General features: G+C 36.9%; 2 protein-coding genes across 6 annotated transcripts; both read right to left on the reverse strand.

The window, feature by feature from the left end:
• Positions 1 to 8,571: 8,571 nt before the first annotated feature.
• Positions 8,572 to 14,997, reverse strand: LOC113289310 (serine/threonine-protein kinase STY8-like). Of its 3 annotated transcripts, XM_026538543.1 has the most exons (10): positions 14,844 to 14,997; positions 14,533 to 14,638; positions 12,628 to 14,453; positions 11,945 to 12,034; positions 11,354 to 11,544; positions 10,743 to 10,869; positions 10,113 to 10,326; positions 9,719 to 9,840; positions 9,578 to 9,605; positions 9,420 to 9,540 (listed from the first exon to the last, which is right to left on the reverse strand). In XM_026538543.1, the coding sequence occupies exons 6-10, from the start codon at positions 10,857 to 10,859 to the stop codon at positions 9,422 to 9,424; spliced, it is 600 nt and encodes a 199-aa protein (XP_026394328.1). In that variant the 5' UTR covers positions 10,860 to 10,869; positions 11,354 to 11,544; positions 11,945 to 12,034; positions 12,628 to 14,453; positions 14,533 to 14,638; positions 14,844 to 14,997; the 3' UTR covers positions 9,420 to 9,421. The 3 variants fall into 3 exon arrangements, 1 of the variants encoding a protein (XP_026394328.1); XR_003330946.1 differs by lacking the exons at positions 10,113 to 10,326; positions 11,945 to 12,034; positions 12,628 to 14,453; positions 14,533 to 14,638; positions 14,844 to 14,997 and adding an exon at positions 8,572 to 9,102 and having other exon boundaries at positions 9,414 to 9,843; positions 11,354 to 11,366; XR_003330947.1 differs by lacking the exons at positions 10,113 to 10,326; positions 11,354 to 11,544; positions 11,945 to 12,034; ... (1 more) ...; positions 14,533 to 14,638; positions 14,844 to 14,997 and adding an exon at positions 8,572 to 9,102 and having other exon boundaries at positions 9,414 to 9,840; positions 10,743 to 10,870.
• Positions 14,998 to 22,266: 7,269 nt separating this feature from the next.
• Positions 22,267 to 24,200, reverse strand: LOC113289312 (F-box protein At3g07870-like). 3 transcript variants are annotated; one of them, XM_026538546.1, is made up of 3 exons: positions 24,035 to 24,195; positions 22,970 to 23,689; positions 22,267 to 22,758 (listed from the first exon to the last, which is right to left on the reverse strand). In XM_026538546.1, the coding sequence occupies exons 2-3, from the start codon at positions 23,685 to 23,687 to the stop codon at positions 22,691 to 22,693; spliced, it is 786 nt and encodes a 261-aa protein (XP_026394331.1). In that variant the 5' UTR covers positions 23,688 to 23,689; positions 24,035 to 24,195; the 3' UTR covers positions 22,267 to 22,690. The 3 variants fall into 3 exon arrangements, with proteins under 3 accessions (XP_026394331.1, XP_026394330.1, XP_026394329.1); XM_026538545.1 differs by having other exon boundaries at positions 22,267 to 22,816; positions 24,035 to 24,193; XM_026538544.1 differs by having other exon boundaries at positions 22,267 to 23,689; positions 24,035 to 24,200.
• Between the last annotated feature and the right edge of the window lie 2,912 nt (positions 24,201 to 27,112).

Consider the following 27,112-nt stretch of genomic DNA (forward strand, 5'->3'; position numbering starts at 1 on the left):
TGGAAGGCACTAAATAATCTCCTTGGTTGGCATACAATCATTGACTATAGGAGGAAGTACCCTGATGCGAAATTCCAATTGTTGTATACGAGTTTGCACTCAAGCATACTAAAATTCATATATAAGTGACAGAGCTCTACTTAGATAGTCTTTGTACATCATAACCGGAGTTAACCAATCACATGGAAAGATTAAGAAGATGGATGTAGAGAAAAAAAATGTATATGGTTTTGATGTTGACTAAGGTGAACGGTGTTTCCCAAACATGTCTGAAGGCCTCTGCCAAGGTGAACCTATCCTAATGGATTGAGATACCGATCAAACTAATATCAACACGACTGGCATATACAAGGGGACCAACGGTCAATAATCCTAACTCTAGGTCAACACAACTGGAATATACAAGGGCACCAGTGGTCGACTTTATTGAATTTATTCCGGTTGGTCTGATGGTCTGGTTTCAATATTATTATTATTATTATTTATTATTTATATTTTTTTTGGATATCTCAATCACTCTATTTCACCTAACAATGGTAACAGCTTGAATCGTGTGCCCCACCAAATCACTTAGAAACATATTTAAAAGAAAGAAAATAAAAACAGAAGTGAAAAGGATTCAACGAGAAATGGCAAAACTATCGTGTTTTTTGTTTATTTCTAACACCTGAGCTCTGTGCTTTTATGAATAGACTCTTTAGATGTTTCCATCTAATCAGATTGGTTCCTCAACTCCTACAATCAAGATGCTTCCATCCACTTAGATTGGTTAGTGCCATCCTTAATAAACATAAATTTCTAGGCTATGGAGTTTATTTATTTATATTGCAACTAAAAAGTTTCTCCCATACCTCCAAACTTAAACCTAACATTGTCCTCAATGTTCTAAATATAAAATTAAAAGCATGAACAAGGAGAAACTTTTACCGTTTGAAGCAAAAGAATTAAGGAAAGATATTGTGTTGTATGAGATTGGGTTACCTCCCAAGAAGTGCTAAGTTTAAAGTCTTCAGCCTGACATTGGAAGAATTAGTCACCTCGTACAATCATATAGCAGTAGTCGGAATAAATGTGGGTCATCTCGATCAAAGTGTTATCCACAAGAAGAGGAAACTGCAACAGACCAAGAAGATATCGAACACACCTTTGTTTAAGACAACTACATCTAGTTGTGGTTCAGGTTCAGGCTCTATAAAAGGGTCTAAATAAAAAGTTTTCAACGGTTGGATTTCCTCAAAGACATTCTGAATATCAGGTTGAGGAGTCTGGAAATACTCAACTAAGAACTTAGAAGCGCATAACAATAACCTGAATAACCGGGGATCCTCTAAGTCAATAAGATTTGACTCACACAGCTGACCATAATGAAAGAGGTGGTCTTCTTTAAGAAAATGTGTCGACCCTATTCTCCTAAAGTAATTAGGTTTAGTCTCAAAACTTAATAAACGACACATCTGAAAATCATATGTTCCCACAATTGGAAGAAAAGTTTTTGGTGGGAAAACATAGTCAATCATGGTAGCATATCCTAGGTTAACCACATCAACCATAGGATGGGTTTCTAACAACTGAGCTTCATTCTGGACATGATTAGGTTCAGGAAAATGTGTATGAAGATAATATTGTAAGATTGTTGAGGAAAAAATTTCAAGTCCTACACGATGGAACTTTCTAAGAGTTAAAGCACACGGAGAATGATAATCACCCCCAAACTTAGAGTTTTCAGTGTCTCTAGATAGACTAGTCACAATCTCCCTAATTTCTAGATCATCAGATTCCTGAAAATGGTCAATTGATTCTTCTAAGTTATTATCAGGTAATGAATCCTCACTCATCTCTACGAGTTTATGGTCTTCTAAGACTAGTGTTTCTAAATCGCTAGACTCTAAAAAAATATTCTCAGGGTAAACTCTTTCCTATAAACCATCATCACAATCATATAAAGGATTATCATCGAAAGTTTCTACTAAAGGCTCATTAACTAAGGTGTTAATCATAATTACTTCCCCTGATTCATTGATAGGCACATCAATTAATGGATTATCCAACACACTGCAGGCTAAAGGATCGTGAATTACATCTTCTAAAACGGTGGTATCTCTAGTCAAATCCTCATCCTTTTGAATAGGTGAATAAATATTAAAATTATTTGGATTTGTACTAGAAACAACACTATCATTATAAAGCTCAATCGGAGTAACAAATTCCTGATCACTATGCCTACATATTTTATGTTCTTCATCAATACTATCCTCATCATTATAATAACATGAAAATGATCGAACCTCATCTAAACAAGTACTGTTACCAATTCTAACCTTGTCGTTTTGATCATGTGAATAAAAACTATCCTTATATTCTAGGGTGGTATTTGGAACACTATATTTGAAATTAAGACTATCCTGAGCAAGTTTTTCCACAATGATATTTGTACTCTTAGTAAATTTCTTGAGTGACTCTTCTAGAGACATCTTGGTTCACTGCTCTACGGACTCTTCTGGGAGATGAATATTATAAATCTTTTTCATAAATAAGTGAAATTTCTGCGTTGACTCATTGAAACTCTTGAGAGACTCTTCTAGAGAAATAGAAGGATTGTTTTGCTCGTATGACCTGTGGGTATGTGGATAGTAATTGGGCTCACAATGGTATGGACCACAACCTTCAAAAGTTTCGCGTTCCCAATCACTATTCACACTATGGTCATAAAAAGGATAATGTCCAAGATGCTCAGTCGGATACTCATTGTATTGGTTACTATAATACCAGTTGGACATCCTAACTGCAAGGGAATTCTAAACAAGCACAAAGAAGGCTGACTCGACCACAACAAGCCTATTTTATCTTGCAAACAAAAAGCATGATGGCTCCCTTAGATTGTTTCTAGACCATCTTCTATTCTTTTGAAAAGGAATTTGTTACAATCTGAGCAAACCTCTCTGGAATCAATCTGAGTTAAAGTAAGTTGAATTGAGACGAGGGAAGCTTAGTGTATATTTGATACCCAAGGCCTCACCGACATTACAAGGCGGTGTACTCAACTTACAGTAACCATCATGAACTTCGAAGCATGCTCAATAGAGCAACCAAATTTTTTTGAACGACTTTCCTAATAAGCTCGTTACCCTATCGGTCTCGTTCTAGTCCAAATTTTAAGGCTTAGGTTCGCGTAGGTTACGTGTTCCTAAGGCGGGCAAGAAGGAAACAGTGATGAAATCCGAGTCCTTATCTTGATTTTTCCAGGCCTTGCCCTTTACTAGAAAATTAAATCCGATTTCAGGTTCTCAACATATATGCACACAAAATCATCAAGTAAACCCGCTGACAGGGGATTCGCGGGTTTTTAGAATTCTTACCTCCCATTCCAGACGGGGGATGAACCGTTGAAGTCAGCTCGGGCCACCGACTCCAATGTCAGTGTACGAACCCAAGGAGCCGAGAGAGTATCGTAACTGTCGTCCTTCTCTGCAAACAATTTATTTAAAACTACCCTTCCGTAAGGTTTAAAAAAATAAAAAATAAAATAATGTCCAATGTCCGAAAAAAATGTCCAAAAATAAAAGATTACAAAAATAAAACCTTGATTACAGTTTCTGAAAATAAAATAAAATAAAATTATTTACAAAATCTTATTCTTCACTCCTTTTGGATTTCTGTTTTCATTTCTTTTTGGGCTTTGCCTTTATTTTCACCACTTTCTCTTTTTCTTTAGCTTAGATCCAAATCTGAAAGCAAACAAAAATACCAAAAGGCGTAAAAAAGAACAAAAATAAAACCTAAAAACAAATCCCGGGCGGCGCCGCCAAAAATTGATCGAATTTTGAATAGTGGTAAATAGAGTTGTCGTTCACTCGGACTTTGTTGAGATTGATTCTAGGATTAAATATGAAAAATACTAAAAATAAGAAAATATATACAAAATATTGTCACAGGATGAAGAGGGACCGGGACTCGAGATTCCACCAGACTTCCATTTCATGCAGTCCAAATACCAATGCTAAACAATAACAGCTCATACTATAAAGTTTCATTGACTCTAATTCATTGCCTAAAGTAGATTTCGAAAGTAATGGTTGTAAATCTAAAGTATGGGATATCAAAACATTTAAGCAAGCATAACCCATCAATTGAAATGATAACTATTCAATGATAATCATAATCCAATTAAATGATTGTGCAATTAGTCATAAAAATAATTAATATAATTACCACATTCATGAATTTTGGTTTCCTCCGTCGTCCCAGTGTTGGGGTCTAGCTTCTCATGATGAAAACACACTCAAAAAGATAACTCAGAGCTCAAATGGTGTTTTTATTGGAAAAATATTAGAAACAGAAATTTGCAATGGCACAAGGGTGTTGCAAAACGAACTGTTACAAAGAACGATAAACGGAAATGCCACTGACACTGTAGCACTTACAACGCTTCTGTCTGTGTCGTTGTCATTGTTGATGAACGACTGTTCTTTGGTGTCTTATGTTCTTCGTTCTCTCCTTCAATGGCAGCAGCAGAGACAAGCTCTGCAACTTCCTATTCTACGCTCTGTTTCCTCCCCTAACTCTCCATGCCCTCCTATGAAATCTCAGGACCCTTTTTATACCTCAGCAGCACCAAATCTTCCGCAATAACTTCATATTATACTCTCTTTAATTCTCTGCAGTCACGAGAATATTCTTTCACTTTTTTCTTCTCTTCACGCGTTCTCCTGTGTTATCTTGCAGCTGGCACACTCCAACACTCTTCTACTCATCTCGGACAGATTTAAACTCACTGCAGGGAATAACTCTGCACGTAACTTTCTCAGGAATAAACCCAAGAAATCTCGTGAATACCTCCTCTTTCTGTTATCCAACTTGACACGCATACATCTCAAGTTTTACGATTCAAACACACATACCAATCCTATTGTGACTCAACTGTCCCATATAAGTCCGAATCCGTGAAAATCTCCAAGTAAATCTCTGCCCAACCTTTCCCAGAATACCCGAGAACACTATCCAATTCCCAGCCTTGTTGCGATCCGAGTTCTAGCCAATTTGGGTCCAATTAAATGACTATACCAAGACTGTTTAGGACTAAGGAGTAAATCCAATTAATTTCAGCTCTTTAGTCTCACTAGAACTCGATCAAAATCTCAACCCTAATTTTTGTACATGAAGAACACATTTTCCCGCCTTTCTGGAATTTGAATTTGAGAAGAAGGTGACCTCCCCCTAACAGAGATGGGGGTGCGAATAGCAGCTGGCGCCATGAGGGTGTCTATAGCAAAGAAGGTGGCCCTTATCGAAAGAGATGCCCCTTAGTAATTGAGTACCTCTTATCCAAAAGAGAGGTCCGTTTAGCAAGTGTCATCCGGGGGTGTTTTTATCAACTTTTCGAGCCGAATTCTCCAGAAATGTTTATTTCCCAAAAATACCTACAAACACACAAAACACCATAATAAGTACAAAATCGAGTACCAACAATACAGAAAATTGCGGACAACTTAAACACAAAAATGTGTCTATCATCCTACGCCAAATTTTGAATGAAGTAGAGGATTGAGAGAAATCCCTTTACAAGAAATGGAGGAACGAGATATTGGTTTGTAATAGCTTAGAACCAATCCCCTAAATTAGAGTGATTTATGATTAATAATTTAAATTATCAGAAGTTCATTTTTAAATTTGAATTGGAAGTTAATTTAGAAGTAGAATTTTAATTTCAATGTACTTTTTTAATTTTTAGAAGTAGATTTTTAATTTTAATGTACTTTTATAATTTTTAGAAGTAGAATTTTAATTTCAATGTAATTTTAGTTCCAAAGAACATTGTAACATTGCTTTGCTAATGAAAGAATCTCTTAGTTTGGCAAATTTTAAAATTCTGAAACAAACAACCGTTAGAACAAATTGTCAAACTTTTGAAAATTCAAACTTTGAAAACATAGCTGTCTGGTGGTGTAACAGGAATGTGAGAAATTTAAGCATGCTGGAATGGGAATAAAGATTGACATGTCTAAGGCTTTTGATAGAGTGGATTGGGATTTCTTACTCACAGCCATGAAAGTCTTTGGATTTAATGATAACTTTTGTAGTCTCATTTACCAATGTGTGTCTACAACTTCCACTGCAGTCTTACTCAATGGCTTCCCTGGAGAATACTTCAATCCCACTAGGGGGCTTAGGCAAGGTGATCCTCTATCTCCTTACCTATTCATTATTCGTATGGAAATCTTTTCTAGATTACTTCTAGCTGGTGAAAAAGAACAACTCATAAATGGAGTTAAGATAACTCCTAAGAATAGCCCTATTTCTAACTTATTTTTTGCTGATGATTGCCTCTTGTTCATTAGGGCCAACTTTAGAGAATGTCACAATATGTTATCTCTGCTTGATTCTTTTGGCAAGGCTTCTGGACAGTTAATTAACTATGACAAATCTGGAATTTTTTTCAGTAAAAAAGTACAACCTAAACACCAGAGAATGATTAGCAGAATAATGAAAATTAAGAAAATAAATCCTCAAGATTCCTACTTAGGAACCCCTCTCTTCATAAGTAAAGCTAAAATCAAACTCTTTGATAGTTTGATTGAGAAAATGGAACACAAAATTCATGTTTGTATGGGTAAACTTCTACCCCAAACTAGTAAGTTAATTCTTAACAAATCTTCTTTGGAAAGCTATCAGATGAGTTCCTTCATTCTCCCAAAGAAGATTACTAACAAAATTGATTCCATTCGGAGGGATTTTTGGTGGGGCAAGGAAACAGATTACAAGGGATACTACCCCAGATCCTATTATTGTCTCTGTAAACCAAAAAATAAAGGAGGTCTAGGATTTCGAAATGCTCGTATTTTTAACCTAGCTATGATAACTAAGTTAGCTTGGAGAATGTTAACATAACCTAATGCTCTTTGGGTATCTCAATTAAATCCTAGATATTTCAGAAACATCTCTACTTTCAAGCCAAAATCCCATCAACTAGCCCTTGGATTTAGAAATGCATTAGCAAAGGCATTCATCTTATTGAACAATATAGCATTTGGGAAATTGGAGATGGCCTTAGTACTAATATTTGGACTGATAGATGGATAACAAACTCAGAGTCCAATCTAAGTAGCTTTAAAACAACCTGTAACTCTCACTTAACACTTGTTAAGGACTTGATTGATCCCTTCACTAAGAAGTGGAACTCAACCCTAATCTCTACTATGTTTCCTGATAATATTGCCAAGAAAATTACAAGTACTAGGATAGACATAGATAAACCTGATACCCTTAGATTGCTTCTTACAAAATCCGGTGTCTATTCTGTGAAATCCATGTACAATAAACTCACTGAAAGAACAGTGGGCCATTACAATCTAGGACAACCTGATTCATTCTGGAAAAGCTTATGGGACCTCAATGTTTCGCAAAGACTAAAATCTTTATTTGGAAATGTCCTGCAAGATGCTCTATCTACAAACCTGAAACTTTCTGCCTTCATGGAAGATGTTCATCCCAATTGCTCCTTTGGATGCAATATGGTCGAATCTATAAAACATTTGATATTTTCTTGCCCTTATATTAAATCAATATGGGCTGATGACCCTTTCCCTATGACTTTTAACATACATACTTCAACATCTTTTTTAGAAATATGCAAGGTATGGTTAGGCAACAAAGACCCTATTTTGTTTATAGAAATTATCTTGACAAAAGCTTGGTTTTTTGGAAAGAAAGATGTAATAGGGCCTTTGAACAAAAACATCAGACTAGTGCCCAATTAGGTTTAGAAATACAAAGATACTTAGACTACTAGTACAAGGATAATATACCTAACAACCTATCCATCCTACATACCTCTAAGAAGCAAGGTTGGCTCCCACCTGAGAAAGCTAAGCTTAAAATTAACATAGATGCAGGTTGGATTTCCCTGAATTTGTTAGCAGGTTTTTCTTTAATTGTAAGGGATGATGCAGGGGACTTCAAGACAGGCAAAGCAGGATCATTCACAGCCTCTACCCCTGAAGAAGCGGAAGTCTTAGGATTACTTCAAGGAGCGCAATGGGCAGCAGAGAAAGGAATGGTAAATTTTTCTGTGGAAGGAGATTGCAAAAACTTCTTTGATTACTTGAATGGAAGAGAATCTCAACTGGAATGGGAGAATCAATCTATTTTGGATGAAGCTAAAAACATTTTCAATACCTGTCAAAAAATTTTGAGTTTTAATTTTGCTCCAAGAACGGCAAACAATGTGGCAGATATATTGGCTAAGGAAGCCAAAACTTTTAACAAGGCTCTTAGCTGGGAAACTGATCCTCCTTGTACTCTGTCGTCTCTAGAAGTAGATAAATCAAATGTTAGAGTACTTTCCAATAACTTAACATTAGATGGCTCTACTCTCGGAAATATAAGGGTTATTAACTCCCTAATTTAGTCTTTTTAATGCACTCAACTTAGAAAAAAAAAAGAAAAAGACCAGACATTCATATTGGCCTTAAAATTGCAGTTCTAGGGAAGCCGGAATTCTCAGCTTGTACCCTTGTCTTGACTAAACCCTGGGCTCTTTAACCATAAAAGAAATGAAAATGACAGCAATTTTTATGAACATTTTCATTGTTTTAGAAGTTCCTCTAGGTACAGCATCTTTATGATATTATAGACAGGCAAGTTGAAGAACAATCACTGCCTGTGTACCTACAAATTCATCTCTTTAACATATACAAAATAAAACAAAATAATAATAAAATCTACAGAGCAACAGTTTACAGATATATCTGATTTCAAAACTTTGGTCCATTGCTCCAGAGACAACAGGACTATCAACCCAAGGAACATTTACCAAAGCAACTATCAGAGCCGGTGGATGAGGTTCTTCCTCATGGATAACAGCTTCTACCTGACTGGAGATTTGTTGTAGTTGTTGCTGCTGCTGCTTTAGTTTTATCCTGCCTTTTTATGTTTGAATGCTTGTTCCGGAGGCACCAAATGTGGTGTGGAGGTGGTGAAAGTTATGTAGTGTAACTGAAGGATGCTAATCTCTGTGAACTCTGGTTGGATTCTTGGGTCTTCAGCCCAGCAAGACTCGATGAGAAAGACAAACTCCTCCGGGAGCTTCTCTATGTTTGGCCAGTTCTGCAATCAGAATAGCAAACCAAATTATAAATGAGCTATTAATCCTTGCAAACAGTAGTTTTACAAGCAATCAAAGCGCAAGATGGCCGCAAAAATGCAAATGAGTTGTTTTTCCAATTTGTTTCAAATAGTAACCTTATTTCTGAAATGGGACTTCTTTAATTGCAAGTGAAAGAACACAAACTGAGCTTTAGCCCAAGAAATTTTAAATATGGCAGATCAACTAAATGGTACAAGTCCCTGAATTCAGAAAGGATAACTTGGGTCAAGTTTTATAACGAGTTTTTAAATCAGAAAACAAGAGGGCACACCTTACTAGCTACCGCAAATGCTGCCTGCATGCTGGACATTCCCTTCGTGTACTATTTGTGAGTAACTCCCAGAACACTAAGGAGAAGCTATAGACGTCGACCTTTTGATCGTAGTGTTTCTTTCTTCTATAGACGTCGACCTTTTGATTAGAGTTTCTTTCTTCCACGCTCAAGCGGCTCTTTGCTATATGACTCATTCAATGTGGGATGTCAAAATAAAAAGGTGAAAGAACAGCGGTAGTAGGATTTTTCACATGATACACGTTCAACAAGAGCAGGCCGGTGTAGTCGGACCAAATGCATACCTCAGGAGCCATCCATTTGTATGTACTGGCTTCACAAGTCATCATTTCCCCAGCTTCCTTTTCCCGGGCCATCCCAATACCAGCCAGTTTAAGCTTCATACAGTCTTCTGTGAGTAATAACTCTGCTGCAAAAGAAAGTTTTTTTAGACATGGTTTTAAGTGGTTGGTGATGCTTAAAGTAAGCCCCAAAAGAATTTGCATCATTCGGTTAGTAGAAATATATTGCCACAAATCTCTAATTTGATCGGCTGTTGTTCTTTAGCAAAAGACAAACTATTAATGAAGGCGGGAGGCGCCTGCAATCACGGGATTTGCAGCAAAGATGCATCTGTATAACAACAGATCCATAATAGACATATGGCATGTCTTAAAAGAAAATGAAAACCTAAGAAACTGAAAAGGAAATGATTAGCAGGTTTGAGATCACGATGGATGATGCCATTTGAATGTATGCATTCCATTCCCTGAGAGACATCTAAAGCAAAGCTTATAATTTGCCTAAGTTCAGGACGACAAGGGCGCATATTACGCAAATAATTTTGAAGTGAATCTCCTCTCATAAGCTCTGTGACTATTACCAATTCTGGTTCTACTTCTGCGCCAATGAACTGCATCAACACAGTACTCTCTCAGTTCGAAGGCTATTTCTATGTTCGACGTTATGAAAGAAACAACAGGCTCAATATTTCAGTTAACTGCAGGAAGTTTTGAAAATAAGCAATTACGATGATTGTGCATATTTAAAAAGAAGAAAAGCAAAACAAAACAGTTACGATTTCTAGCCCTCTTGTCCTCCTCACACGTATATCTAAAACTTTTGTCCCTGCTATCATATTTGGCAACACAAATGAAGGGAAAGCAGTTAATCCATTCCGGCATGGGCAGTACGAACGCCACAAAATCTAGAGCAGACTGGCTAACAAAAATAACATATATACAGCTATATATTTGTTTCACATATTGCAATTAAATCCCATTTTCAAATTAACAACAACTTAAAACAAATAACTATAACAGTAGATACCTTAACTAGATTATCATGTTCTACTCGCGATAACATCATAACCTCCCTCAGAAATCTATCACTGCGTTCAGAACTAGCTGTAATATCTTTTTCTATCATCTTAACAGCAACATCCATGTCTTTGTACCTGTTTATGTAGAAAATCATATTATGTAAGCTGTCAACTGGTAAAGAAGCACCGAAAAGAAACACTCGAATGCACGATGTTGTACCGAGCCGAGGAAAAAACAGTTTTTTGATGATTTTTCTCCCTACTAGCAAACAGTCATTTCCCTAAGCATTTCCCTAGAACAACCACAACAACACTGAATGGAAGGATCATCATCAGAAACCCATTACAAATAATAGGGCTCCACAGTTTTATAATCCATTCATAATTGCAAAAACAAAATTAGTAGTGAAAACCCATTCATTAATCTTAACAACGGCATGAGAATATTCACTGAATTTCCTAAAACTCAAAATCCCACATTCTATTCAGTATCAAAAACCCACAATTTTTTATTCTACATAAAACAGCAATAATCCTTGATTTGTTCGCAAAAACCTGACAAACGGTATATCTTAAAAAAGAAAATGAAAATCTAAGAAACTGAAAGGGAAATGATTACCAGCTCTGAGATCACAATGGATGATGCCATTTGAATGTATGCATTCCGTTCCCCGAGAGATGTCTAAAGCTTATAGATTGCCTAAGTTCAGGACGACGAGGGCGCATATTACGCAAATAATTTTGAAGTGAATCTCCTCTCATAATCTCTATGACAATTACCAATTCTGGTTCTACTGCTGCGCCAATGAACTGCATCAACACAGTTCTCTCTCAGTTCTACATTCGACGTTATAAAAGAAATAACAGGCTCACATACTTCAGTTATGTACTGGATGTTTTTGAAAAGAAGCAAGTAGGATGACTGTACCAAAACAGAACAATGTACGAATGCATATTTAAAAAGAAGAAAAACAATCAAAACAGTTATGACTTCTAGCCATCTTGTCCTCCTCGCAAGCATATCTAAAATTTGTTGTCCCTGCAAGCAATTGATTCATTACGGCATGGGTAGTACGAACGCCGTGAAATATAGAGCAGACTGGCTAACAAAAATAACATATACAACTATATATTTGTTTCACATATTGCGATAAAGCCCATTTTCAAATTAACATCAATTTAAAACAAATACTCCTATAACAGTAGATACCTTAACTAGATTAGCGTGTTCTACTCGCGATAACATCTAGCTGTAATATCTCTTTGTATTATCTTAACAGCAACATCCACGTCTTTGTACCTGTTTATGTAGAAAATCATTATGTAAGCTGTCAACTATCAAGCACTGAAAAGAAACACTCGAATGCACGATGTTGTACCGAGCCAAGGAAAAAACAATTTTTTGATGATTTTTCTCCCTACTAGCAAACAATCATTTTCCTAGAGCATTGCCCTAGAACAACCACAACAACACTAAATGGGAGCATCATTAGAAATCCATTACAAATAATAGGGCTCCACAATTTTATACTCCGTTCATAATTGCAGAAATAAAATTAGTATAGTAAAAACCCATTCATTAAACTTAACAACGGCATGGCATACTCACTGAAATTCCTATAACTCAAAATCCCACAATTTTTTATTCTACATAAAACAGCAAGAACCCTTGATTTGTTCGCGAATACCTGAGCAACTGTTCATTTATTTTTATTATGTTTCTGTCAGTTATATGAACATTTTCATTGTTTAGAAGATCCTCTATGTACAGCATCTTTATGATGATATAGTTAGGCAAGCTGAAAAACAGCCACTGCCTGTATACAGCCTATAAATTCATCTCTCTAACCAATAAAAAAAAGCAAAAAAAAAAAGAAAAAGAATGATTGCTACCTTCATTGTTCCAGAAGCAACTGGACTATCACCCCAAAATCATTAACCAAAGCAACTGTGAGAGTTGGAGGATAAGTCCTTAGTCAGATGACCAGTATTAGGGGAGTCAGCTTCTAACTTACTGAAGATTTGTTGCTGTTGCTGCTGCTCAATCGTTATGTTCTGATTTTTCTGTTGAAAAACTTGTTCCAGAGGCACCAAAAGTGGTGTAGAGGTGGTGGATTTTACGGTATTGCGACAAAATGATGCTAATCTCTGTGAACTCTCGCCAGGTTCTTGGGTCTTCAGCCCAGCAAGACTCGATGAGAGAGATAAATTCCTTCAAGGAGCTTCTTTACATTTGGCCTCACATTTTCTGATCATAAAAATGAACCAATTCGCTGTCAAGCTTTGCAAACAGTAGTTTTAATAAGCAGTAAAAGAGCAAGAGAGATGCAAAAATGCAGCGGGCTTTTTTTCCAACTTGCTTCAAACAGTTCAAAATGGGACTCCTATAAATCGGCAGCAGATCAAGCTAGATAGTACAAGTACCCGAATTCATAAGAGAGCAATTTATGATAATCTGGGTCAAATATTATAATGTCAGAAAACAAGTTGGCACGGCAAAATGCTGCCTGCATGTTGGACATTCCTTGTATGGTGTACCATGTTGTGAGCTACTCCAGAAGACCATGGAGAAGCTGCAGATGTCAACCTTATGATCAGAGATAGTGTTTCTTTCCTCCACGATCAAGCGGCTCTTTGCTGTATACCTGATTCATTGTGGGACTGCAAAGAGAGAAAGGTGAAAAAAACAGTAATAGTAGGATTTCCCAGACGATGTCTTCGGAAAGAGCAGGCCAGCATAGTTAGATTGAATCCGTACCCCCGGAGCCATCCATTTGTAAGTACCAGCTTCTCAAGTCATCATTTCTCCAGCTGTTTTTTCCCCAGGCTATCCGCAAGTCAGCCAGTTTAAGTTTCATACAATCTTCTGTGACTAGCATATTTTGTGAAAAAGAAACTTTTATAGACATGATTTTTGTGTAGCTGGTGATGCTTACCAGGTTTGAGATCACGATGTATGATGCCATTTAAATGGAAGCTCTTCATTCCACGGTAGATATTTTTAACACACGGCTTATGGACTGCCTAAGATCAGGACAACAAGGACGCATATTATGCAAATATTTCTGAAGAGAAGCACCTCTCATAATCTCTATGACTATTATCATAACAGGCTAGACTGCTGCCCCCAATGAGCTGCAGTTTCTCATCTCAAAGGCTTTTAATGTTCAGTGTTATAAAACAAACGACGCCACGACGGGCACAAATACTTCAGCTAACTGCTGGATTTCTATCACACATATTTGAAAAATAAGCAATTAGGATGATTATGTCCAGAACAGAATAATATGCATAATATATAAAAAGAAGAACAATAAAGCCAAACAGTTAAGACTTCTAGCCCTGTTGTCCTCCTCACAGGCAAAACTAAAACTTGTTATCCAATCGTCAGATACCAAAATAAAACAATAACTGCACATACGCATTTGGATGCAAAAGTAAAGGGAAAGTAAATGATTGGTGCATCATGGGTTATTCGTAAATCTAGAGCTGACTAGCTAACAAAAATAAATACAGCTTACTGTTTCACATATTGTTTAATTAAAGTCCATTTCCAAATAAAAATCAACAAAAAACAAATACCTATAACAGCAGATATAGCGTAACAAGATTATCGTTGTGTTAACACCATAACCTCCCTCGCCAACCTATGTCTGCCTTCAGAACTAGCTAATTTTGATATCTTTATGTACTTAAAAACAACATCCATGTCTTTGTACCTGTATGTAAGCTGCAAATTAGCAAACGAGCACTGAAAAGGAACACTCGGGTGAGCCAAGGAAAAATCTTCCTACTCACTCCTAGTCATTTCCGTAGAGCAACAACACTGACATAAATGGTAGGATCATCATCAAAGAACCATTATGAATAATAGGGCTCCAACAATTCTATCTTCCAACCATAACTGCAGAAACAAAATCACTGGTAAAAACCCATGGATGAAACCTAACAATGGCATGATAATACTCGCTGAAATTCCTGAAACTCAAAAAGTCACCTTTTTTTAAATTCCACATACAAGAAAAACCATTGATTTCTTTGCAAAAACAATAAAACCGCAGGTGATTTTCATTCAACGAAATTAAATAGATTATTAAAAAAAAACTAACCGGAATAAGAACCTTCAGCTATGCATAGCCGAAAAATAAGTTCTAGTAGATTTCTATCTTTCAGGGTTCATTTTCGATGAGATTAGTATTATTACTACGTAGACGATTCGAAGAAATAGAGGGTTCTCCAGAAAGAGAGAAGGGAGAAATAGAAACGAAAAGACTACTGTATAAATGTATTTAAGAAGGAGGACCCCTTGGTACTTTTATTCTCACAGTTATGGTCGTTTAGAGCAGTTCCTATGGAATGAACAAACTTGATACTTTGTTCGTTCTGCTCCCACTATGGACTCAATAAACATGAAAAATGGAGAGTTGGAGGGTGTAGCGAGCATTTGATGATAGGCCGGGCGAGCTTGTCTCGAACGCCAGCGCTGGCGTTTGAGACAAAGGCGCTGATGCTTTTCTTTCCAGCGCGCGGTGAAAGGTGAAACGCCAGCGTTCATCCTAAAAGCGCCAACTGCTTCTTCAATCCAACTGCTGATACTCTTTTTTATTTCTCTATAAATTCAGTTCATATCAGGACACAAACTCACACCTTCTTCATCACTACCTCAAAATTACACAATTTCATATCATCTCTGATTTTTTTTTCTTCAAACAAAACAATTCATATCAACTCAATCTACTAGAAAAAACTTCATCTCTCCACATTTTATTTCTAACAAATATGGCATCCTCACAACAACGATCACAACAACAAACACCACAACAAACACAATAACAAACACCACAACAAACACCACAACAATCACAACAACAATCACAACAACAAACACGACAACAATCACAACAAGAAACACAACAACCAAGAAACACAAGAATCCGGGGGTGTCAAGTATACGATGGATGAAGACGAGTCACTTTGTAGAAATTATGTATTATATACATTAGATGAAATCAATGGTATTTATCAAGAAAAAAAATAAAATTTTATGATAAGATTTTTCAAAAAATTTCTGAAGAAACAGGTAACCCCAATAGACGTGATGGTGATGGGTTGTCTCATCGTTTTTGCACAATTTCAGGAGCCGTTAGTGAATATGTAGCTCACTCAAATGTGGAATAACAAAAAAAACGGTGAAGTCGAACCGGATGTGGAACGAAGATGTCGGGAAGAGTGGAAAAGATCCCATAAAGGTTCTAACTTCCAACATGAAAAGTGTTTCACCATTTTGAGGGTGCTTAACAAGTTTAATCCATACTTTCTGGAAGGTCATCAAGTGCCTGCAAGATCACCATATGGTCCAGTATCGTAGGATTTTCAGATTGGGGGGCCTGCTTCCTCACCTGATGAAACTCCAAGTAGTCAGGAATAACACAACACTAATCTAGACGTTAACACCAACATCAAGAGAAGAATAGGAGGGGGTAGAAAGCTGCTAAAACAGCGAGAGACACATCCCAACGAACGACAGAAGGAGATTCAATCAAGTTTAACTATGCCGATCACAAGGAATTCGAGATGCATATGGAGGAAGATAGAGTCAGGTACCGTGACATTGCTTTAAATAATCAACAGAAAAGTATTATTTCGCGAGAACAACACTACATGGATTGTAAGCTAAACAAGTTACTCTCCTTGGACGTTGGCAAAATGAATGAACGACAATATGCTGCATGGACTAAGAAAATGGATGCGGCCGAACAATAACAAGTCCGGGACGAACAAGTCGCCCCTCAACAAACTGAAGTCCTCCCTCAACAAACTGGCCAGTATGTGAATGTGGAAGAAGACGAAGATGATTCCTCGGAAGAAAACAAAGATGAATACAGTGTTGCTAGCTGATTTTAATTCTTGTCTAGTTAAGTTTAATTTAATTCAGTGTAGCCTTTTAATTTAATTCAGTTTAGTTTAGCTTAATTTAATTATACTCGTTTATTTAAATTTTATTTAAAATTAATTTTAATATAATTGCCTCAATTTTAACAAACAACTTTAAATTAAAAAGCATATTAATTAAAATAAACAAGAACACTAAATTGAAAATTACATCTATCTACCTCTTCCTCTGCCTCGACCTCGTGCACTGTCTGTTGCTTCTTTTAAAGCCCAAAGGTTTTTACTTAAATCTTGTCTTAGTTGTCCATAGATTCCCCGGTTTTGGAGTCTGTCAGTGGAAAGTATGTATTCTCTTGCCGTACGCCCATGCTCTACCACAAGATCCTTGGTTAAATCTTCATCTGGAAAACTAGTCCAGGTTGGGTCACGTCTACTTTTTTCAATAACCATGTTATGCAGAATGATACAAGTCAGCATAATTTTGTTAATTGAATATCAAAAAAGCGTGTCGGCCCAGCTACGATGGCGAACTTCCTTTTCAGTATGCCAAAAGCGCGTTCAACATCCTTTTTGCATTTCATTTGTTGGGTGTTAAAGTACGTCATATCCTTCGAATTCGTCGGACCAAAACCTAGCTACCTGTTTATAAGCTTGAACCATAGTTGACCATTCTGGATAGATTGCGTCTGCTAGATGATAACCCTGAGTGTAGTGATGATCATTGATGGTGAAATTACAGTGCGACGCGACCCCATTCTTAAGATCTTTAAACAATGGTAACTCATACAAAACATTGAGATCGTTATTTGAACCCGGGAGTCCAAAAAAGGCATGTCAAAACCAACAATCGTAGCTAGCTGAAGCTTCTAAAATTACAGTTGGTTTTGGATAATGACCCTTATATTGGACTGCCCGTTCAACCGGACACGCATGCCACGTACAGTGCATGCAGTCTAGACTACCTATCATTCCTGGAACACCCCTCGCGGTGTTTTCTGCAGTTATTCTTTGAACATCTTCCTGAGTAGACTTTCTTAAAAAGGTTGGAACAAAATGCTCGACCATTGTTTCGCAAAACAATTTGAGATACCTAAAGGCGGTTGTTTTTCCCATACGGATGTAGTCATCCGTGGAATCCGATGGTACCCAGTAACATAGTATATGGAGGGTCGCAGTGACCTTTTGCTCGGGACTAAAGCCTCGTACATGTCGTGCATCATACTAATAATTAAATAAAGGTTGTACCTGACAAAGCTCAACAATAATCCTTTGCGTCAAGTTGAGTCCCATGCGGAATCGTCGCTGAAAATCCTCATCGGAATAGACACAATCATGATAAAAATAATCATGCATCATCTTTTCGTGGTAAAAATGTCGATCTCGCCACGACCATCTTCTAGTCGCAACTTCATATGGCTCTAAAGGCTTTGGTATGATCCCGGATTGTAATTGCAACATAAAATGTCGCATTCTTCTATCTTGATTTGCATCTTCATCCATTTGATTTAAAAACTCCATACACATTTCTTCCTCTTCTTGATACAAAATTTCATCCATCTCCATATCTTCCTCGGAAGAATCAAAATCAGAATTCATGGTTGAAAGAAATTGAAATTAAGAAAAGATTGATTGGATGAAAGATTGTTGTGAATTTGTGAGATCAAACTCGAACCGCATTTATGGAGGTAGAAACTAGCCGGTAGAAACTAGCCTTTCCGGTGGCCGTTTGAAAGTAGCCGTCTGCGTCCTTGATTCCAGCGCCAATGTTTTTTCTACAATCGCCATCACTTTTGCGACCGACGCCAGCGTTTTCTCCATGGACGCTAGTGTTTGTATTACGCTCGGGCGCTTAGTTATCTAACGCCTGATGCTTTACCATAGTGGAAAAGCCAGTTTGGCCATCCACCTGGCTCAACAAAAAAATTGATCTGTTCATTCCCATAGGAAGTTCCCTTACATATCTTTATATACCTACCGAAATAAACATATTTCAAAAGGTATAACACCACCATCGTTAACTTCAATGGTTAAAAATCTGTTAATTAAATGATTTATTTTTGAAGTAGTAGATGATGATATTATAAGAATACGTTTATTTTTTTATTTTGTTCACAAAAATAATGCCCCAAATGTGAGATAGTGTAAGAATAAAAGTGCGAGGGAATCTTTCAAATTATGTGGTAAAGTATCGGTGATTCCATTAATTTCCATTATTAGTCTTGTATTTTGAAGTATAATTCCAGTATTAGTCATTCCACCTTGGTTAAGGAAGAATTACACTAATTCAAGCAAATCTTACGGATATTTTTTCCCGGGCGGGTGCCTTGGAAATGGTTTATATTCTAATGAATATTTTGGACTAGTGAATTATTTCGCTAGATTTAAAAAAAAAAATCGACATGTCAAAAGCCTTCGAATAAGTAGGTCGGGACTTCCTTTTAAAAGCCCTTACTTTCTTAGGTTTTAGCAAAGAGGTTTGCGCCCTTCTAGAACAATGCTTCACTACCACCTCTATTTATGTTCTGCTAAATGGTATACCTGGTAGACAGTATAAACCTACCAGAGGATTACGTCAAGGAGATCCTCTTTCCCCCTACCTATTCATTATATGTATGTAGATTTTCTCCAGAAAAACTCTTCATGGTGTTAAAATAACACCAAAGAGTGAACCAATATCTCATCTTTTCTTCGCTGACGATTGTCTTTTATTTGTTAAAGCAGGCCCAGTGGAATGCAAAAACCTTTTGGAAGCCATTGACAAGTTCAGTAAAGCCTCGAGACAGTTAATCAATTTTGAAAAACTGGTGTCTTTTTTAGCAAAAAGGTCGATCCAAAACACCAAAGGATGATGTCAAAACTCGAACATATCAATCTTAAAAATCCCTATTTAGGTTCCTCTTTATTCATGGATAAATCGAAAATCAAAACTTCTGACTTTATTCTTGAAAGAATGGAGTCTAAGTTAAAAGGATGGAAAGGAAAATTTCTTCCCCAATCCAGTAGAATGGCGTCGATAAAAGTTGTCTTAGCTAGTGTTCCTATTTTCCAAATATGGTGTTTCATAATACCGAAAACAATAACTAAGAAAATTAACGCTATTCAGAGTGACTTCTGATGGGGCGAGGAAAACCCTGGAGGTTTTTACCCAAAAGCCTGGACAAACTTATGTAAGCCCATCCAAAAGGAATGTCTAGGAATGGTAGAAAAACTAGCCTGGAGACTTATTAAAGAAGAAGACTCACTTTGGGCAAAAACTATGAGAAATAAGTATTTTAAATCTAAATCCCCTCTCAGAGTTAAACCACATGTTAAAAGTTCTTAGATTTATAAATGTATTTGTCATGGACTTGAACTCATTCAAAAGTACAACATATGGGAAATAGGGAATGGACTAAGCATTAGCACTTGTAACTGGATACTATATCTTACTACTACTCTGCTAGAGTACAAAAATTCGTGTAATAATTATTTATCCTTAGTAGCTGATCTGTGCAACCCAAATTCACATATTTGGAACACCACTCTCATTAAAACTCTTTCCCAGAGGACATTGTAACAAAATTTTTAAAACTAAATCTCTTCCTAGATGTAGATGGAACCATAAATCAGGACTAATTAAGATGGACCCTGACTAGAAAAGGGGAATATACTGTAAAATCTATGTATGATAAATTGAATGAAACTGGAACGAAAATAACTAGTCTCCATCTGCCTGACTCTTTCTGGAAGTCAATTTGGAAACTGGAAGTACCACAAAGGATAAAAGTTTTTTTTTTATAGAAATGCTTGAAGAATGTAATTGCTACTAATGCCAATCTATATGGTAAAGTACAAAATATAAATCTCAATTGTACTATGTGTGGTGAGGAATTAGAAACTAAAGAACATTTACTTATTCACTGCCCTTATGCTAGAGAGGTCTGGGAGTCATCCCCTAATCCTATATACTTACAAGTAGAATCCTCTGTCTCATTGCTAGACCTATAAGGATTGGATACATCATCCAAGACAGGAAATCTCTCTGGAATTAGCTTTAGCCAAAATATAGATGATATGGAAAGAAAGATGCAACAGAGTTTTTGAAAAAAAGAAGCTAGGACAATGACTCAATTAGCTCAGGACATCCAAAGACATGTTCTTTTCTGAGATAGGAAACTCACTAAACAGGTGGAGCAACAGAGAAGTATTGGAAAACCAACACCTACTTGGATAGTAGCAGAGAGACACACTAAAAATCAAAATAGATGCGGCGTTAGACTCAACTGTAACTCCTTAGAGTTTTGCCTTAATTTTGAAAAATGAGGCAGGGAACTTCGAAAGTGGAAGAGCAGGACCACCAATCACACCAGATCCGCAAGAGGCGGAAGCAGTAGGCGTGTATCAGGCAGCAGTTTGGGCTAAGGAAAAAGACATCAGAAATTTCAGCATCGAAGGAGATTGCGAAAACTTTATTCAACTACTTGAGAGGAAAGAACTCGGAGGTCTCTTGGAGAAGCAGAGCTCTCTTGGAAGAAGCAGAGCTCTCTTGGAAGAAGCAACAAAAATAATTAAAGTTTGTCACAATTTTTTGGGTTTTCGTTTTGTGCCTAGACTAGGTAATGCAGTAGCAGACTCTCTTGCGCAGCATGCTAAAACTTTAAATTCTGTTATGAATTGGGACAATCTCCCACCTTCTTGTACTATCCAAAAACTTGCAGTGGATAAATCTAATATTAGGAGAAATTCACATATCTCCATATTAGATGGCTCTATTTCGGATGTAATTGTGCCTCCGCCTCCTTTGGAGTGCTAGTCTTTTTATGAAATGACTTGTTCACAAAAATAAAAAATAAAAAAATCTGGACTAATGGACAATACAACCATCTTATTTTTAGACATGTCACAAGTCCAGTTTAATGAGAGTCCCCGTCTTTCAGTCAGCCAATGAACACACTCGGTCTTTCTTTCAGTCAGCCAATGAACACACTCTGGCGGTTTCATCTCCGGGTGAAATCTACTCTGTTCTGCTCCAGCACCTGACCCTAAACGTATTCTAATTTCTGAACCAAACTCCGAATTATCTTCCATTTCTACATATCATAAGTAACTAGTGTTGTCCATTTCACAGTGAGCAATCACTGGAATTTGCTTCTTATAAATTCGAAACGATGCTTTGTAGAGCAAGTTACAGCATAATATACTGGGTTATGCCCATTACTAAATATAAGATCTATAACAAGTACATATAAGATCGATAAAAACAATGATGAACTGACAAAAGATAACCAGAAAAGTTACAGCTTTAGAGCACCGTCACTGCGAAACCAAGAATTTTAAGTTCAGGCACATATCCGAGTAGAATAAAACAGCACCCTACTGCACATATTATTAAGCTTACATAGAACTTCAGTTAATGAATGCTGAAAACTTTCTGAATTTTTGAATAAGCAAGTGCCGGCATCTAGTCATTTTTAAAATTTTGTCAAGACTAATATTTCGAAGCTGGTATGCCTCATGGTATTGATCTACTTCCCAGGGTTAGCTTGATGGTGTTGAGATGCTTGCTGATTTATAAAAATCAATGTTATTAATTAAGATATATAAAACATCATGCATATCTTATCAGGGTTAGCTTGATGGTGTTGAGAAGCTTGCTGATTTATAAAAATCAATGTTATTAATTGATATATAAAACATCATGCATATCTTATCGGGATTAGTCATGAGGAAATCAAATCAAACTGTAAAAATAATATGCTAGTGCTACCAACTATTAATATCAGTGCCATCGTTGGTCGCATTATCCTCCATCACTTGCTGGTTGATGATTCCAGCAGCTGGTCACATTGTCTTCTACTTATTTTTGCAAACTTTTCTCCCAACGCTTTTAGTGAAACAAAAGAATTCATGTGAAGAACTGTTTGACCTTTTCGAAAGCTCTTACTCATATCAGAACAACTCGCAAGTTCCACAAGACATGCCGTTTTAGGGTCATAACAACAGAGCATCTTACCTGTCCACAATAAAATTTCACCGCGCTCTGTAAGGGCAACGGGTGTATAAAGCCCCTTGGTCTCCGACGCGATCATATATTCCTTGCTCCAGAAGCAGTGCTTTTTGTCGTTCGTGCCACGACCGCTATCTTTCTCCTCCCTATATAACCATAATTCGAGGGGTCCATAAGGATCTTGATAAGCAAGGCAAAGGCAACCTCCCAACAAGCAAAGGCAAGTGTAAGAATTCAACGTAGAGTCGAGACAGGTTGGTGACTGGATCACTTGAAAGACCTCAGACACCAAATCGAATGCTACAATTTCCTGTTCAAGGCATTCAAACCAATAAAGAGATCCATTTACAAAGATACCTGGCTCACTTTGAAGTAACATGTCGAGCTCTCCTTTGTCTCTCCACCCAATGCCATCGCCTAGAGTGTAGACCTGGACTTGTGCCATTAAGTCCTGACCTTTAAATATTCTAACAACCTTATACTCATCAGTTTGAGAAAGGTAACCAAATCCAATAAACATAGAATCCTGAAACTTACAGTCCTGGTTAAATTTATCCAGATAAATGTATTCTCTGGTGAGGGGATTGCATACATATATAGGATCCTCAAACCCATGGCGAGACATCAAATTAACGCAAACCAAACCGTTGCATGAACCAACTATGAGTTGATTCTCCCATGTACGAAAAGGATCGTGGTTGATCGTCTTAAGTTTTGAAACGCCATATTGATCGAGTGGAGAGTGCATATTCTGGCAGTGTAAATGTGAAAGGTCCTCGTGACTCATCCTCTGACCATAATTTCCGAAGCAAAGTTTAGCTTTCAACAATCTTCTATCATACCGCATTGCATAAAGGATACCACACCCTGAGTCCAACTTATCAGCACCACCATGTTTAGCCTTATAATCAGCGAGTTGCCGTAATTGGTGATGTAGGTGCTTAACAGCGAAATAAGTAGCATTGCAGTGTAGGATTCTCAACCAGTTTGGGCTCACTAATTTGCATTCTAACACAGACTCAGCGGGTAATCTAGACAATATGTTCAACGTGATATCTTCTGGAAGATTTTCCATTCCTAGAAAAGAACCCAATACCCCACAAGAACAAATCAAATCAAACACTTAATCCAAGACCTTTTCCGGTGAGATGTATAAGATCCTAATACTAAGACTTGATCAGTTAATTGGAGGTCACCCACAAAGCGGTTTTGATTGAATTTGAATAAGACATGAAACTGTGTATTTATAAGAAATGAAATAGAATCCAGCTATAAAACTGAAAACATAAATGGAAACCTAATCGAACAAAACTTTTAATCAAACCGAAACTATAAGCATTAATGAGTATTGTGAATTCAAAATAGATTCTGAATCCTAAAGAAGAAACTTTTTCTATCTGGAATTGGGTTCAGTTGAATTACCTTTGGTTTCTCACGCTAGTTAGATCTCCCTTTCCTCTTCTCTTCTCTTCTGAACAGAACATGCTTTCACTCCGTCTTCCGACTTCTCTGTACAAACTGCAACAGATCTCGTAGTTCCGAGGAAAGTAAGTTCCCCAAATCTCCAGTCACGTGTTAATGAGCACGAGCACTTGTGGGGCCGGTTATAAGAGATAAATCAGTTGGTGTTGCAGTTCATTACTTCATTGTTCTTTGTCCGAAAGAACAGCACCGTTGACCCTTACCCGAGTCTGGTCTAAAACAAAAATCAGAACTACCCATAATCGCACGGAGATATGAGATGGCTTTTCGCGGGGTCCCGTACTAGTTGGTTTTTTTTTATCCTCTAGTCCATCCTTGTGAGACCTGATACTCAAAGATCCAAATATCCCAATTTTAAAACAAGTTAATCCTTTTCTTAGGATTCAGTCCAAAACTAAAATGTTTTGCTTTTTCCCTTTTACATAACCGTTTTTTTTTTAAAATTATCCCGAAACGTTCATCTTCTAAATTTCTTCATCTCCAAATCTAAATCTACTCGGGTATGATATATCAGATTTTCCAAGTAGATTTGGGTTTTGTAATTAGTTTTTCATGTTTTCAATATTATTTGTGATTTCAGGTTTTAGGGTTTGTTTTTTATTTTACTGTTGATATCTCATGGCTATTTCATGTCATGTGAGTGTATTTATATGCGCCATTAGTGTAATTTCTTATAGCCTTCTGGCGCTTCAATTGGAATCCGATGATATATTCAAGTATATCTTCGAAGACAATCAATTTCGGTGTGACGATGATCAAGATTCAATCAAGCAAGAATCAATAACTACTGGAATCGGTTATGATAATGATGTTTAGTGCAAATTATCCTTCTTGTGAAGGATTTTCTCTTAATGAAGAAGAAGAAGAAAAAGTTTCCAAATAGTGGATGCAGCTTCAAAACACCATCCCTCCAATTACATCGATTATTTCCATGATCAACAATTATGTACTTTTGTTATATTACTGATACCAACTGGCTCTGATACCAACTTGATATGTATTGATCTCTGTACCTTGGTGATTATTATTATAGAGGCGGAATTCAGAATAATAATAGACGAAAATTAGAAAAACAGAACACACTAGAAACCAAATTCGAAGAAAATATCTTCTCTAGATTATGAACAAGAAAACTATTACAATTTTCTTTTTGTTACACTCACAATCTCTCTAAACAGTGGATAACCTTAAACTGTTTTGCTAAGCTTGCTTTTACAATAACGATTGTCTCACAAACTTATCTCTAGGGATTTGTCTCACAAACCTCCTTTATTTGATCTAGGTGAGTCTGTATCACAAACCACACTATAGATGTCTTAGCGACAATAGGTTTGAGTCAGTGATTCGAAGACTTCCTTTCCTCGATCTTGCGTCGTGTATACATTCAGGAATTATGATACTAGTGGAATCGAAGAGACCCGAATTCCCGCGGGTATCATATAATTACTTAACTTAGGTACCATAGGAAGAGGCCCGACAAAACCCTTGTACGGCTTCTTCAATTTCTCGATAAAACGAAATATGGCCAACGGTGGTTCGAATGTATATACAAAGAGTTTCCTTTTTTACACTTCTTACGATTAAATAGTGTCCATAAATCTCATGATAAGTTCCAAAAGAGTCATATTGAACTTCGATGGAAACTTCTCTCGATCCAATGACGCGTTGATCTAGTCGCCACTGGAGCCACAAATGACTATCTAAATTTATTTGTTTCTGCCGATAAGCTCCAAGTGCATCATAGGAACTACAAAAATAAGGTTCTTTTTCTTTTGTATATTTATAGTTATTATCGTCAATTTTTTCGTTTTGATAGTTTAGGTGATTACATGGATTATATATATTTGCACAAATACCTCGACGATTTCCAATCGTTAATACATAGAGTCCCATAAGCATATCTTGGGTTGGTATGGAAATGGGATCCCCAATAGCTGGAGACAAGAGATTCATATGAGAAAACATAAGTAAACGAGCCTCCGCTTGAGCCTCTAAATATAAAGGTACATGAACAACCATTTGATCCCCATCAAAGTCAGCATTGAACCCCTTACAAACTAATGGATGTAAACAAATAGCACGTCCTTCCACTAAAATGGGGTGGAATTCCTGTATGCCTAATCTGTGCAGAGTGGGTGCTCTATTCAGCAATACAGGATGCCCTTGCATAACTTCTTGAAGTATTTCCCATACAATAGGTTCTTTTTCCCTTATTTTACTTTTAGCAACTCCTATGTTTGAAGCAACCTGCTGTCTGATTAGACCACGAATTACAAATGTCTGGAAAAGCTCTGTTGCTATTTCGCGGGGTAATCCACATCGATGTAATGAAAGTGAGGGCCCACGACAATTACGGAACGCCCCGAATAATCGACACGTTTACCAAACAAAGTCTCACGAAATCTTCCTTCTTTACCTTCAATTACATCTGAAAAAGACTTATAAACTTTATTATGACCATCCCTCATTGGTTGTCCGCGGATCTCATTATCAAGAAGTGTATCCACGACCTCTTGCACTAATTTTTCTTGACACATAACTAACTTCCCTGGCGTAGATCTACTTGTTGTTAATAGGTCGATAAGAGTATTGTTCCGATAGATAACTCTTCTATAGAGTTCATTAATATCCGAACTCATCAGTTTACCCCCATCTATTTGAATGATCGGTCTCAATTCGGGGGGAAGGACTGTTAATAGGCACAAAACCATCCATTCTGCTTCCACATTTGTTCAAATAAAATGCTTAGCTAATTCCATGCGTCTAACCAAAAAATCCTTTCTTCTTCCAATTTTTCTATCTTCCCATTCATTACCCGTGGGCTCTTCTTCCCCTAATTCTTTCCATTCTACCAATGAACAATCGATAATAAGTCGCAAATCCAGATCGGCTAATTGTTCTCTGATAGCACTTGCTCCAGTAGAGATTTCTCTATTTCGAAATGTATCGAAGCCTTGAGTAGTAAAAAAAAGCGGGATGCTGTATTTCCAAGATTGGATTTCATATTCGAATGAACCT

Source organism: Papaver somniferum, chromosome 6 (assembly GCF_003573695.1).
Source record: "Papaver somniferum cultivar HN1 chromosome 6, ASM357369v1, whole genome shotgun sequence".
NCBI classification, from domain to species: domain Eukaryota; kingdom Viridiplantae; phylum Streptophyta; class Magnoliopsida; order Ranunculales; family Papaveraceae; genus Papaver; species Papaver somniferum.

What these genes read in the sequence shown, in the direction of transcription:
- LOC113289312 (XM_026538544.1), bottom strand. Translation starts at nt 23,687, where the DNA reads ATGGAAAATCTTCCAGAAGATATCACGTTGAACATATTGTCTAGATTA.
- LOC113289310 (XM_026538543.1), bottom strand. Translation starts at nt 10,859, where the DNA reads ATGGATGTTGCTGTTAAGATGATAGAAAAAGATATTACAGCTAGTTCT. An exon ending in ACAAATGGATGGCTCCTGAG is followed by an intron (nt 9,606 to 9,718) that starts GTATGCATTTGG and finishes ACATTGAATGAG; the next exon opens with TCATATAGCAAAGAGCCGCT. An exon ending in CAAAGAGCCGCTTGAGCGTG is followed by an intron (nt 9,541 to 9,577) that starts GAAGAAAGAAAC and finishes TCGACGTCTATA; the next exon opens with GAAGAAAGAAACACTACGAT.